Source organism: Lampetra planeri, chromosome 20 (genome assembly GCF_965212315.1).
Source record: "Lampetra planeri chromosome 20, kcLamPlan1.2.h2, whole genome shotgun sequence".
NCBI lineage: Eukaryota > Metazoa > Chordata > Hyperoartia > Petromyzontiformes > Petromyzontidae > Lampetra > Lampetra planeri.
Genome location: NC_136126.1, coordinates 9,058,046 through 9,073,250, shown reverse-complemented (window position 1 = coordinate 9,073,250; position 15,205 = coordinate 9,058,046). Strand labels below are relative to the sequence as shown.

Here is a 15,205-nt window from a genome sequence, read left to right as displayed (position 1 = left end):
AAGCGATAGCCGATGTCACCTTGCGCGGTAACGTCGCCGTCAACAACAACAAAAATCCCCGCCGAACATTGAGAGAAGATAGCGAATCAGTGGGCGTACTAACGACAGTATCAGTGGCGTAGTAACTACATTATTAGTGGCGTAGTAACTACATTATCAGTGGCGTAGTAACTACATTATCAGTGGCGTAGTAACTACATTATTAGTGGCGTAGTAACTGCAGTATCAGTAGCGTAGTAACTACATTATCAGTGGTGTAGTAACTACATTATCAGTGGCGTAGTAACTACATTATCAGTGGCGTAGTAACTACATTATCAGTGGCGTACTAACGACATTATCAGTGGCGTAATAACTACATTATTAGTGGCGTAGTAACTACATTATCAGTGGCGTACTAACGACATTATCAGCGGCGTAGTAACTACATTATCAGTAGCGTAGTAACTACATTATCAGTGGCGTAGTAACTACATTATCAGTAGCGTAGTAACTACATTATCAGTGGCGTAGTAACTACATTATCAACTCAGGGGGTGCGGCAATCGGTCAGGTGGGGCCCCAATATTGCATTTGTCTCGCACGGTCGCACCTGGGCTATCTACTGTGGCTCCTCTTGCTTAATCACATCATCATCACGCTCATGGTCTCGAACATTTAACGTTGTCGGAGCGCTCCGTCTTCGCAAAGCGCAGCCACAAGAGCTCCGTAGTTGTACCTCTTTGCAACATTACGCTACTGCTCTAATTAAATTAAAACAAAACGTGGAGTGTTAATGAAAGCATCTTCATAGAAATCAATTTCAACCGCGTTTTAAATACGTCTTAGTGTTTTTTACACCGTTGTTGAAAACAAATCTCATCGTGGTTGTCAGGGGGGGTGTGGCCCCAACACGTAGCTTTGGCCACTGCGGGGAGGCCAAGGCACCCCCTGCCCCCCCCCACGCTGTGTAACAATACTGTCCATAATAAAGGGGGGTTTTTTTGGGTTAGTTTGCGTGAAATATCAATGCGTCGTTAAACCCGCCACCACCCAAACACGTGAGCAAGACGTGCCGATTAGTTGCTAGTTCAGCTCACCGTCGTGGTGGAGAGTGAACCCACACACCGTGAGCAATTCGAGGACGCAGTTTCGCCCGTGATTACAACCGGCTTCATCGGGCAATTAGTCGCCGTCCATAAATGACGTCACGCCCCTTCGGGGGGGGGGGGGGGTCAGACATTTGTGACGATGTGTGACGAGGGGGGGGGGGGGTTTGAGAAATGTGAAGTCACGTAAAAATGCGCAATTTTAAATAAATATAGACAACACGTTCTACTTAATTAAATAGACTTTTTAATACGTGTTTTCTCCTACAACATCAGGCGCACTACAATGACGATAGTTTAAAGCGATTCGAAGCATGTTTTATTTTCAAAATGGAAATATGGTTTTGGTGGGGGGGGGGGCAGAGCTTTGTGACCTCATATTTGAGGGGGAGGGGTCTGACTTTTTGTGACGCCGTGTGACGAGGGGGGGGGGAGGTCAAAAATCGTCAAAAATCGCGTGACGTCATTTACGGACGGCCCCTTAGCCAGGATTGTGTCGCTGATCGCAAGGTGGCGAGGGAGTCTCCGTTGCGGCAGTCGAGCCGTGCGCCGCGTGCGCCGTTAGCACGAGGTGGGCGGGCGGGCGGGCGGGCGGGAGAACTTGCGGCCCTGTCGACGGCGATGGATCCCGAGCCTGCGAGGAGGGGAGGTCCGAGCGCGGCGTGAAGCCGCCCCTTGTCGGAGCTGTCGCCCGAAATGAAATCGGCCAACTTGTGTTTGTCTTTGGCGGCGTCACTTTAATTCCCTCGCACTTTGCTTAATTACAGGGAACCCATATTTGTTATCTGGGAGGGTTGAATAATTGCATTTTTTAACGAGCACAAGGGTAATTATTTTTAACAATTCATCACGAAGTGGGTGGAAAATCAATTAGGTTTTTTTTTCAATAGTAATGAGCGATGACAGTGGGTTTATAAAAACCCAGGTCATTTTGACACAAGGGGGTGGGTGTGTGTGTGCGTAGTTTTTTTCGGCACAGTTTAGCTGTCGGATTAGCCGTGTCATTTTATTGCCTCTTTCTCTTCGTTCAATCTATTATTGTTTTTAATTGCAGACGTTGGTGTCAGCCGCAATCACAGATTTTTCACTCGCGTAAGTCCTGGATGTTGAAGATAAACATGATTTGAAACAAAAAAACTCATCCTAGTTTCTGTACAGCGGTTGACATCCAGAGGCAAAGGTCCCCCGGATAGCCTGAACAGACCTTTGGGGCAGGCGCTGTGAGCGAGTACCTTTGAATGACAGGCACGGCGCACGGGGGGTTGGGTGGCCACCACCTCCTGAGTGGCGATGTTTTACACATCGCCCAGGTAGTCAGTTGAAGCTGAGTCGACCTAGGGGAGGCCCAGGTCCAGCTCAGATAATCGTCGCTGGTGTAGGCCGTGAGCGGGAAACGTAGCGCAGCGCATCAACCGCCGTGCCACCGCTCCTCGCACGCGCACATGCCGAGAGCAAGCGCGCACACATTTTCTCGGACAAACACAAGCTCTGAGCCCCGCTTTGAAATATCATCCGATGTCTCCCGCAGTCTGCGGCGGGCGGACGCTCGCTCATCAAGCGATCTTTGCGCCCGCGCGGCATTCGTCATCTGCACAATCTCCGTCCAGTTTCAATTCGCCCGATTAAAACAAGAGATTCACAATCGTGACCGTGGATGCCGGCAGAGGCTGATCGTCCACACCATCGTAGTTATTTTTCATTGACTTGTCAATTTTTCTTTCCATTCCCATTAAAATCGTGGAGCGGTGGCGCAAGCGGTTGGCGCACTGCGCTACGAATCGGGCAATCTCCAGGCCCGGGCCTCCGTGACCCTCTGGGTGGCCCTGGCCGTACACAAGCGAGAGAGAGAGACTTTGACTTAATGCTTTATTTGTGCCCCTTTGTGCCATGCCCATCGCCCCACCCGATCCTGCCCCCCCCCCCTTCCCCCCGTCAGGTGGATTCCCTGCGCCACGTCATGAGCCAATCGAGCGCCTATGGGGACGGTATGGCAGCCAATCAGCTCTACAGCCCCCCGGCCATGAGCGTGAGTACAGCGGGACTTTGCAAATAACTACCTGCGATATACACGACTCTGCGTCCCCTTCATATGTCACGTCTCTCCGCATCACAAATACGCTTTGTTGTATTACCAAGCCAGCGGCCTCTTATTCTCACACACACACACACACATATTTTTTCATACGGCCGATTTGCGACTCGCACAATTGGGAGAACGCGTCGCCCCGACTGCGAAACCACCGAACAAGTCTCTCGGCTTGGCAAGGCTTCTTCCGATCGCGAGCACAGAGTCTAGACTCCGTCGTCTTCCTGAAGAAGCCCCAAGCTTGCACTGTAACCGGTCACTCCTGGATTTAAGGGGCTAACTGCACCAAAATGGTACAAGTCGCGTGTTGGGTCCGCCTAATACTACTGATGCATTGCGAGGCGTGCATGTAATGAGCAACAAAGACAAAAATCCCCCATATAGCCTTTAACACATTTTTTGGGCAAGTGCTGTTAGCGAGCACCCATGAAGGCCGGCACGGCACACGAGGGGGTGGGTGGCCGGCACCACCTCCAGCCATCTCTGTCTCCCCAGCGCTGATGTTTACACTCCGCACAAGGTACTCATTTGAGGCCCAGGACCGGTTCAGGTATTCGTCACAGATTTTGGTCGTGAGCGGGAATCGAACTCAGATTGCCGGGTTCGTAGCGCAATGCGCTAACCACCACACTACCAATTCCCATGTCATGGGTGACGCACGCACACGGTTACGTGATAACCATCAACTCGCAGCACGTGACGGGGTTATTACCAGGTCATTACTTGCGTCAGGAAAGCCATTCTTTGTTCGTCCAAAGCCCCCACGATGTTAAGACTGGACCTTGAAGGTTTATATGGAGTGTTCTTGCCAATAACATCTTGGTTGACCAGCAGCATCAGTTTAACAAGCCTCACGAGACCCAAAGTGCCAAAACAAGCACGGACTTTGCTTGCCGAAACAGAAGCTGCCGGATCGCTTTTTGTCTGCGAAGGCGATGGGCCGATGAACTAGGACTCAATATCGCTGACCCGCCGACACTGAGCATCTGTGATAGAGAGCTGCTTCAAAGCTCATCGGATTCCTCCGGCCATGACTAAAGATACCCGATTCGGACTCTACACTCTGTAGAGATACTGCGGCGAGCGCCGCCTCTGGTGTTCGCTGGCGGTGGGCGAGCGGCGAGCGGCGTTACGGCGTTACGGCGTCCTGGGGTCAAACCCGGCTCTCGGCAGACGAAGCGAGCGGCTCGCAATGGCATGGCGGCACACGTTGAAGTCGTCATCGGGCGGGGTGGGGGGTGGTGGGGGGATGACTCTTCCCATCATCCGTCCGGGGGGAGGGGGGTCGCTACAATTTGCACCACGTTGCAGGGATCTCGACGGTGGTCGGTTGCCCCTTTGGTCAGACTCAGCCCCGCCACAAGAATGTGGAGTAATATAAGCGCCGTAGACGTGACGTGAACGTCCGCCTCCATCGCTCACGCGAGCAGCAAGGATGTCACTCCGGACTTTCTGTCATTGCTCGTGACCGATTAGTCGAGCGGGGCTCTGGACGCAAAACAAACTTAACGACCGCTCGTGCGCGCTGTTTGCGTTTATCTGTAGCGTCCACGGCCGTCTATGCACCCCCCCCTGCTTCCACCACCACCACCACCCACCCACCACCACCACCACCCACCACCACCACCCACCACCACCACCACCCACCACCCACCACCACCTCAGCAGCGCTCCAATTAGTCCCAGGCCGCGAGCGCGCGCTGACATTTTCTCCCTCGCCGCCGCTGCGGAGAAAGCCAACGGATGTTGTTTTGTTGCTGGTAATTTTTAATATTTTTTTTCTTTCTATATCGTTGTTATTCTTACGACCAGATATATATTTCTGTATGTTTTTGCGGTGACAGTGAAATGGTGGAGGTTTTAGGACTCGCGTGCATGCGCACCCATGCGTGTACACGCGCGCGTGCGTGTGTGTGTGCGTGTGTACGTACGTGTGTGTGTGTGTGCGTGTGAGTGGGAAGCGGTAGCGTAGCAGTTAGCTCGCTGCGCTATGAACCCGGCGACCCGGGTTCGATTCCCGCTCACGGCCAACACCAGTGACGATTATCTGAATCGGTCCCGGGCCTCCCCTAGGTCGACTCAGCCTCAAATGAGTACCTGGTGCGGTGTGTAAACATTGCCACTAGGGAGACAAAGGCGGTCGGGCGTGGTGCTGGCCACCCACCCCCTCGTGTACTGTTCCGGCCTTCATAGGTGCTCGCTAACAGCACTTGCCCCTACAGTCTGTTAAGGCTATATGGGGGATCTTTGTGTGTGTGTGCGCATGTGTGTGTGCGTGTGTGCGTGCGTGTTCCACGAGGGTTATAAAGAGGAGGACTGTTTTTAGTTTTTCTTACTGGAAGGAATTGGAATGTGGTTAAGTTCATACAAAGACAAAGATCTCCCGTGTAGCCTTAACACACTGTAGGGGGCAAGTGCTGTTAACGAGCACCTATGAACACTGGCTCTGTCCATGAGGGGGTGGGTGGGTGGCCAGCACCACACCCAACCGCCTTTGTCTCTGCAGTGCCAATGTTTTACACACCAGGTACTCATTTGGGGCTGAGTCGAGCTAGGGGAGGCCCAGAACCGGGCCAAATTATGGTCACTGATGTCGGCCGTGAGCGGGAATTAAACTCGGGTCGCGGGGTTCATAGCGCAGTGCGCCACCACTGCGCCACCGCTCCCCCGAGTTTGTACACAACAACAACAGCAACGACGACGAGCGCCATTCGCCACGAAGTGGCGGTGACGTCACCGCGGCCAATTCATTTACCGCTAAACCACGAATTGTACACACGCACACGTACACATACACACGTGTGCATAGATCTGGCAATGTGATGATCTTTATTAGTGCAAGTTTACAGTGCGTTTTTGATTTAAGTAACAGTGAGCGCATCTCAGTATCCTGCAGTGAGGCGCAGTTGGTCATAGGCAAGAAACAGGCTAGGCTCAGGCCTGTACTTAAACTCGTAACAGACTGAATGCACGCGATCATCTTCATCGCAGAATGCCACAACGCCGTTGCGCTGTTGTTCAGTCTCTTGCACGATTGTCGGTGTCAGTGTTTCTATCGCAATTCTGAAACGTCCTCTCAGACTCCTTAGATCCAACCGCAGGATCATAGATCCAAACGCAGGATCCACTTCTGTGAAGTCACTACGAATTCACGGTCTCAGAATGTTTAAATGGCAACTAAATGTTTTTGTTAACCCATTCCGATGACGTACTTGTACGTACGTGTACGCCATTGTACATGTACGTCATCGGTTTTTCTACCGATTCCGTTCCAATTAGACTTTCGGTTGAAGCCCCTTGCGTCCTCGCTCAGCGACTTGCGCTCCTGAACCGCTCCACGTCCTACTGACGAACGAACCCAAGCGACAGGATTTTAATTGGGCGCATTCCGCACGGCCCTTTGGCCACTCCACCGCCGGATGGAAGTGGTTCACGTCCGTGCGACAACGGTCCTGCCAGTTATTCGATCGTACTCCACCACGCTGCTTCACTGGAGTTTGGCGAAGGCAGGGAGCATAGGAGTAGGGTACGACAAGAGATCTGACTGCGCCGCCCCTCTGCGCTTCGTGCACGGTGGCGAGGATCCGTTGAGGTCGGAGCGTTCCGCCCGACTCGTTCATTGGCGCTGAACTTTTCTGCCGCTGCCGAAATTAATTTGGCGCGATTTTTTAGAAAATTAGATTTTTTTTGACGTTGGCCACAACTCGTGGTGTCCCGTCACCTCGCCCGCCCGCCCGCCCTCGTTTTCACACTCCCCGTGTCTCACTCCCTCCGAGCCAGCTCACTGTCTTCCCGCTTGCCCGCTCCCCCATCCCCACTCGTTACGCCCCCCCCCACCTTCTCGCCCGTGCCCCCTCCCCGCTCCGCGCTGCCACTTTATTTCGTTTGAGTTTGACGAGAGAGAGAGAGACGCGGCGCATCGCTTCTGGCTGAACACAGCCGCGTGCGCACGTCTCCCGCAATCCGGCCCGACAGATCACCGGGCACGCGGGTGACGGGGTGGGGGCAGCCGGGGGGGGGAGGGAGGAGGGAGAGGATTGGGTTTGGCAGGGGTGGGGGGAGAATGCGGTGGTGGAGATCTCGGTGCTGCTGCTGTTGCTGCTCAGCTCGGTGTGTTCCTCAATCAGGGAGGGGAGCGAGGGAGGGAGGGGAGCGAGGGAGGAGGGAGGGTTGATGGTGAGAATAGAGAGAGACAAAGAGGAGACGGAGGAGAACTGAAGGAACGAGAAAAACCCCGAAACAAAACGGAGACAACATGGAGAGGAGTAAGCCAAATAAAAGCCCTTACTCTGGAAAATCCACGGAGTCACGTGACTTGTTTTAAGGAAGGTCCTGCTTGGCATTTGTGTCCGGTTCCCTGTTGAGTGTTCGTGTAGGAAACCAGGCTTCCCCACGACAACCGGGACCAGCCCTTGCCCCAAAAAAAGAAAATACAAGGGAAACATACCGTGCGTGCGTTGACTTTTTTTTTTTTGCACCGTACGTAGCCAACCGTGCTAATTGGAGGTGCGGCAAACGCGCACACACAGGTCGCAGTCCCACCCGCAAGGTCACCTCCCGGCTATTCCGCTGCCACTACTGGGTGTCTCGCACACACGCATAATGATCTCTGTGCGATCCACCGTCGCTTGCTCCCCCCCCCCCCCCCCCCGAGTCACGTATACGACTGGGGGGGGGCGTTCCACATGTGGGGGGCAGCCACGTGGCAGAAGGCCACCACCCCCCCCCCCCCCTCGAAGCGAAGTTTCGACCTCGCGTTGCCGTCGTCGTATCAATGTCACACTACTCAAATTGTAAATGTTGTTGTTTTACTCTCCGACACACCGGTGGGCTGAAGTAGTAACTAATTTGGCGTTTTGTTTACGTGACAAATCCCTTGCTAATTGGCTGTGTCGGGTGGTGGAGGGTCACGACACAACATTTATACTTAAGCGATCTAACACAAAAACCTTTACTATGAGTCACATCAACGTTTTGGAAAGAGAGTTCGGGAGTGCACCGAGGAACACCGTTAACAGCTGGGTGGGCAGCCTACTTGCTCTACTGCCACACACTTCGGCCGCAATTGTGTGCCGTTCCCGCAAAGCAAAACAATAAAAAAAAAACGCGGCGGGCTCTTTGGCAGCGAGCGCCGAAGGTGTACGGGACGTCTCAACACCTCTGCAGCGGAGTGCCCCCCCCCCCCCCACATAGCGTGCAGTCGCACCTACGACCTGCCCTTGGTCGGGACATCTCATGAGTTTTCAGTGAGGAAGGGAGAGGGCCACCTCTACATGACGCTACTCTGTGTGCGTGCGTGTGGGTACGCGCGAATCAAAGTGTCTCGCAACCCGAACCGGCGAAGGAGCAAAATCTTAGCCGTGGAAAAATTCAACTCGCACTCCCCCCCCCCCACCACTTCCAGCAATTCAACAATGAATTGTCACGATTTACGCTCGCAACTCGAAAAAGAAAATCTATTTCTTGTTTTAAACATTGCGAGGGTGTGAATGGCAGCACCTCCAGTGGTCGCAGGATTGATGTGAACCCATTGCATGGAACGCTTCTGTGAAACTACTGGGCATCTGTGAAAAAGAGCTTCATAGCTCATGGGATTCCTCCAGAATTAATAAATATTCTGATTCTGAATAAAACACACAGTCAGTCAACTACGCCGATTCCTACGCGCACGATTCGACGCGCGTTTCGCGATCGGTCTCGATGGGTCGATGCGCCGCCGTTCCCACCCGGAAGGCGACGGTCGTCGTTCCCCCAGCGAGCGGTGGAAATTCCACGTTCCCTTGACAGGGGGTCAGTCCCTCCCTCCCTCCCTCCGCCACAATAGCACGACAACCGCACGCCGCCACGGACTTCCCCGCGGAGCGGCGTGGCGTGGCGAGTCATCCGAAATAAACAAACTCGGGGAGGCGGGAAAGAAGATATTTTTATTTTTGTTACAAAACACCAAACAAGAAGGAAGTTTTGGGCTACGACCCGCAGGAAATGAACAAAATAAAGAAACGTGCAGATTGATGGCGCATTAGTCACTGGCTGGTAATTGGACGCGCAGGTCCTTCAAAAGCAGCTTACGGTGCATGCCGCCGAGCTCCGCTCACAAATGAGCTGTTAATATCCGCACGGAGACAACGCGCGCGCACGGGGCTAAGCCCAGCCGGCTAATGAGACACAAGCGGGAAGGGGTGTAGGGACTCCTCGCGCGTGGAGGGTTTCTTTCTTGCTTATTCCCCCCCCACCGCCACCGCCGCCGCCCCTCCCTCCTGCCACAACCCCCAACACTCCATAAACGAGGCTCCGCTCTCGCAGGCGGTGGCGACGGAGGATTCCCGGGACGTCTCCCTCAGCCCGTTCATCGCTCAAAACGCTTCTCCGCCCCCCGCGTCTCTCGCCCGCTCGTCACCGTCGTGCCGCCGCTGCCGACGACGACGTTTTTAATCGTCGCTTCTCCGTTTCGTGAAGGCGAAGTCTGGACCACGGAGCCGCTCGGTCGCTGGCGACACCCCCCCCCCCCCCCCCCGCTTGAGACGGCGGTGGAAATTCCACGTTTCCGTGGTGGGGTGCGGTGTGGTGTAATTGGGAGCGGGGCAGGCAGGGGGGGGCAATCCCTCCGTAGTTTGACAGTCGTTGGCTTCTTACAGAAGTAGGCCCTTGTGTCGGCGGCCGCGGAGGAACGACGAGCCGAGTTGACCCCTGACCCCTGACCGCCGGTGCTGCCAGCGCTGCCACGTCACGCGGACCGCAGCATCGGCCCGGGCGGTTAAGTAGAGAACGGCCCGTGGAAGTTGGAGGTTGGTGACGGCCACGGAACTTGCTTCTGAGATCCCCCTCGGAGAGAGGGGGGGGGGGACGTCTTGTCCACGCTCGGGGTCGGCGCCCTCCGACCGTCGGGTGACAGGAAATTCGAATTCCCAAGAGCCGCGGTGGTGCCAGGTTGAGGGGAGTGATCTGTCAATCGCTCCGAGAGCCCTGCGACAATTACCAAACCCACTTCTTTAGAAACTGCTCGTTGTCCCCCCCCCCCCCCCCGCACTTCCGCTCAGCGCGATTGGCTACGCGCGGCGTCGAAAGAAGTTCACGCACGCACGCTCGTACATCAACCCCCGCCACACTTTCATCACGGGCGTCCGAAGGCCGTGATTCAAAACAAGGATCTGGGCAGTGCCCTCTCAGCGGCGTGACTTCTGAGCATCTTGGCCGTTGCGTGCGAGTACACCGTCTGCCAAATGTGAAATTCTTGAATGAGGGGAGAGAGGGCAGGACCCACCCTGGCTCGGAGTGGTGGCCCGCATGTCGGCGTGCTTGTTCTCTAAGGCCGCAGTCCAGCCCCGTGGCCAGAGGGCGCAACCGGGTACCCGATACCCGTACCCTACCCGATACCCGGCTACCCGTACCCGGCCGGGTACGGGTAGCCGTTTGCGACCCTGGTGCGGCCGGGTACGGGTAGGCCGTGAGTCACTGGTGAGTCACCATTTGTCACTCATTTCCCAACGTCTTGTCTCTTCTCACAAATCAAGTTCCTAGAATCAACCCACCCGCGCCTGCAACATGGCTTCATCCCAGAGGTCGCAATCGGGTACCCGTACCCTACCCGATACCCGGGCGGGTATGGGTAGCCGGGTATCGGGTAGGGTACGGGTACCCGTTTGCGACCCTGGTGCAGCCGGGTACGGGTACGGGTAAGGAATCAAAACCCGTTTGCGACCTCTGCCCGTGGCGGTACTCGGATCACGTCGGCAACGACGTTCAAATGGTCCCGTGTCATTGCAGCTGACGAGGGTTTGCACTCGAGTGGCAAGGCCTCGTCTGCTTTGTTTTAACTCCATTGGTCGACCGCGGTCAAATCGTCTCGGTCAGCCCGGGTCGCCGTTGTCGGCCCGAGGTCGAGCAGTGTCTAGGCATGGAGGGACCGTGGGAGAGACGGTACAGCAAGTAGGCTGTTGGCAGGTTGTCCGCGTTGAAGAGTTATCAGTGTTCTCCTCTCGCGTCGGTGGGTTTTACTCGCTCTCACACACAAACCGCTCGGCGGTGAATCTGTAGTGAATCGACAGTGAATCTGCAGTGAATCAGCAGTGAATCGACAGTGAATCTGTAGTGAATTTGTAGTGAATCGACAGTGAATCTGCAGTGAATCTGCAGTGAATCTGCAGTGAATCGACAGTGAATCGTCGCCACATCACAAAGCCGGGACCATTCTTGCAAAGGGGAGCGTCGAGGCACCTGCCATGCATTAATGGAAGACTAGTTCATTGATAACGAACGACCTGAAACAGAAACAACGGAACGCAAAAAACATCACTCGCCAGTCTCGCCAGCTGCGCGTTGCCCGAGTGCCGTACGCGTGGGCAGCGGCCGTGTACTTATCTGCACAGCGCGCTGCGTGAGAAACACATCAACGGGCCCTGGGCACCAGAGGTCGCAAACGGGTTTTGATTCCTTACCTGTACCCGGCCGCACCAGGGTCGCAAACGGGTACCCGTTACGGGTACCCGTACGCTACCCGTACCCGTACCCTACCCGAAATGAGTGACAAACGGTTACTCACCGGTGACTCACAGCCTACCCGTACCCGTACCCGGCCGCACCAGGGTCGCAAACGGGTACCCGTACCCAGCCGGGTACGGGTAGCCGGGTATCGGGTAGGGTACGGGAATCGGGTACCCGGTTGCGACCTCTGCTGGGCACCCTCCCCAAGGTCGACTCGGCCTTGAATGGGTAACCCGGTGCGGTGTGGAAATGTCACCACTCGGGGAGGCAAGGGCGGCCTGGCCGTGGTGCTGGCCCTTGTGTGCCGTGCTGGCCTTAATAGGTGCTCGCTAACAGCACTTTGCCTTAAGTGGCCGTCCATAAATGACGTCACGCACTTAGGGGGGGGGGGGTGAGAGATTTGTGACGATGTGTGACGAGGGGAGGGGGTTTGAGAAATGTGACGTCACATCAAAATGCGCAACTTTAAATATAGGCAACACGTTCTACTTAATTAAATAGACTTTTTAATAAATGTTTTCTCCAACAACATCAGAGTGCAACGCCACATTAAATACGCACTACAATGACAATAGTTTAAAGCGATTTGAAGCATGTTTTATTTTGGGGGGGGGGGGGGGCAGAGCTTTGTGACGTCATATTTTAGGGGGGGTCAGATTTTTTGTGACGCCGTGTGACGAGGGGCGTGACGTCATTTATGGACGGCCCCTTAATAGATGCTCGCTTACAGCATTTTGCCTTAAGAGCCTGTTAAGGCTACACGGGTGTGAATCTGTTGCAAGCATACATTTCTGACAAACACAATCGCATTGCTAAATTCTATTTTGTGGTCATGCATTCTAGTTACTGTTTTAACTCCGAGCCATACACAGCTCTTTTTCAGAAGCGACCTGGCCACAAATGACAGCTCAACGAAGCGGCTATCATGTGGAAATGTATCGCAGCCCAATGCTCTAAACGCGTGATGTTGATTCTATATGTGGAGGGAAAAACCGGAGGACCCGGAGAAAAATCCACAGGCAATGTCAGGGTCGGAATCGAACCCAGGACCTCCTGTATACCAGGCGAGGTAGTTAACATCTCATAGCCACTGTGATGATGAAGAGAGAGAGAGACACGCAAACTCCAAATATACAGCAGCAGGTATCGTCAGGGTCGGGATCGAACCCACGACCTCCTGCATACCAGGCGAGGTAGTTAACATCTCATAGCCACAGTGGCGCTACCTCCACGCACGTGTTCATAGAAAGTGGGGCGGGCTGACACCGTTTAAACTTGCCGCACGGAGAAAGAAATGTTCCAAAACTCCGGAAGCGGCATTCATATGATTATTTCCCATTTTGTTTTCAAATTTTTTCCCTCCAGGGTGTGAACCCGGAGTCTAGGAGGCGCTGTCTCAGTGATCTGACACGCTGGTCCATTTAGCCCCCAGAGAGAGCTGGCTCAAACAACAACAAACACAACAAAAACGAGCAAAAAAAAGAAACTGGCCTTTTCAAAATGTAATCATTTATTTTCTAAACATACCCGCAGGAGCGAGCCATTACACCGCGCCTCTGCGCACAAATCCCTCGTTTTCCAAGAAACGCGTAAATCCTTCTGCGGAAATTTGGACGGAATTATTTCATCGCGGGAATAAATCGGCGACCGGGGTTGGTCGGTGGCATCATTTTTCGGGGGGGGGAGAAATGTTTGTGGGTGGCAGCGGGGGGGGGGGGGGTGGAATACTGGACGTTGGCTTCAGAGGAAGAAGGAGAAGGGTTTGAGTGGCAGGGGTCGCTCCGGATTCTTGATGCGGCACGTTGGGCAGATATTCTTAGGTTTTTTCGGTAAAGTCACTGTGTAGGTAAAAGATCAAAATTAATGAAAATAAAATAAAAACAAAAATCACGACGTTTCGGAGGCAACACAAGTCTCCGTCATCAGGTGGGACCGTCACAGCCAGATTAGCTGCATCTTTTACCTACGTGACTTTACCGAAAAAACCTAAGAATATGATTCTTTGCAGTCACGAAAGCTTCAAATCTAGCACGTTGGGCAGAGTCCAGGCAAAACCGTAGCCACCGCGGCGGCGGCGGTGGCGGATTCCCCAACCCTCCCCGCTGTGTGCGCCGCTTGCCGCCCGCTCGTTTCGAGATCGATCTCCGGGATATAAATGAGGGCTCGGGGGTGGCGGGAGGGGGGCGGAGAGGCGCCGTGACCTTTCGCATTTCCAACTTGTCAGGAATACAGCAACAGCGGCAGCAGCGGCAGCGTGCGCGCTCTCCTCTCCGCGCGAGCTCGCGCGACGCGAACAAATCGCCGCCGTTGATGATGCACAACAATAATGCACGGGGGCGCGCCACATTTTGCCATGCCAACTCCGCATTTAGGCCTCCTCATGCCGTCTGGGTGTTATGGGGCGGGCGGGGGGGGGGTGTGTTTGACCATACTTCACCACGCTGGTAAGTGTGGGTTGCAGGGGGAGGGAGTGAGGGAGGGTCCAGGTCCGGTTCAGATGCCACTCGCCGCTGATGTTCGTAGCCGTGGCTGTGGATCGCGTCCGGATCGAGGGGTTTGTAGCAACTGCGCCGCATCTGCTCCCTGCCGTTATTGACGATCGCGGTGCCGCATTTTAGTGATTTACCCGTGAAAGATTCAAGTCCTGCTTTGACACATTTTGGCCGACAATGCATTCACACTATGAGACCTCCTTTACCAGTGGCAAAATATAGTAATAGGTTTTTACCCTTTCAACTGGTACAAAAACTGACACCTTTATACAAGGCATCATGTTTGCAATAACCACAACACAAGCAGTCAAAATGCAAACAAAAAGAAAATAACACCAATGGAGACTAGGCTCTAAGAAAAGCTGTCTCGGGTGTGGACCAATCAACTTCAAGGACAGTGCATATCATTATCATTATCAGAGTTGTTTTCTTTTTGTTTGCATTTTGACTGCTTGTGTTGTGGTTATTGCAAACATGATGCCTTGTATAAAGGTGTCAGTTTTTGTACCAGTTGAAAGGGTAAAAACCTATTGCAATGCATTCACAGTTTATTTATTCGTAATGTTGTGCCCCGGCGTCAACGTTGAGGGCGCGGAGAAAATAAATCCTGCGCACGCAAAAAAAAGGGGTGTTAAACACCCAGCGAAAAGCGCAGGGCCAGGCCGGCAACCTACTTGCTGTGCTGCACTCCAGCTCGTTCGCACACGCTCCGACGATGATGAACACGTGCCTCCGGATCGCTGCTTCTCACGCATCTCAGGCATCCTCCTCCCCAGCCTGATACATATGCTGATGTGCGGTAATTAAGATAATTTGCCATAATATGCCGTAATTACTTTTACCATAGGCTAGATATGCTCGCGTTGATTTGAATGGCTCCTGAGTTAAACTGCCTTGAGCACCACCTGACATATGGCACTGAAAGATGTATAACAAAAATTATATAAACACAAAGGTTCCCCGTATAGCCTTCACAGACTGTTGGGGCAAGTGCTGTTAGCGAGCACCAATGAAGGCTGGCACGGTATACGAGGGCGTGGGTGGCCAGCACCACGCCC

General features: G+C 53.9%; 1 protein-coding gene across 3 annotated transcripts in view; it reads left to right on the top strand.

Annotated features, from left to right (window-relative positions):
- LOC144724411 (pre-B-cell leukemia transcription factor 1-like) overlaps window positions 1-15,205 on the top strand; it is a 230,024-nt gene that overhangs the window by 206,879 nt on the left and 7,940 nt on the right. For all 3 annotated transcript variants that reach the window (XM_078603519.1, XM_078603520.1, XM_078603518.1), the window contains one exon: window positions 3,025-3,114. In XM_078603519.1, the coding sequence (XP_078459645.1) occupies window positions 3,025-3,114 (90 nt within the window). The remainder of the gene's footprint in view (window positions 1-3,024; window positions 3,115-15,205) is intronic.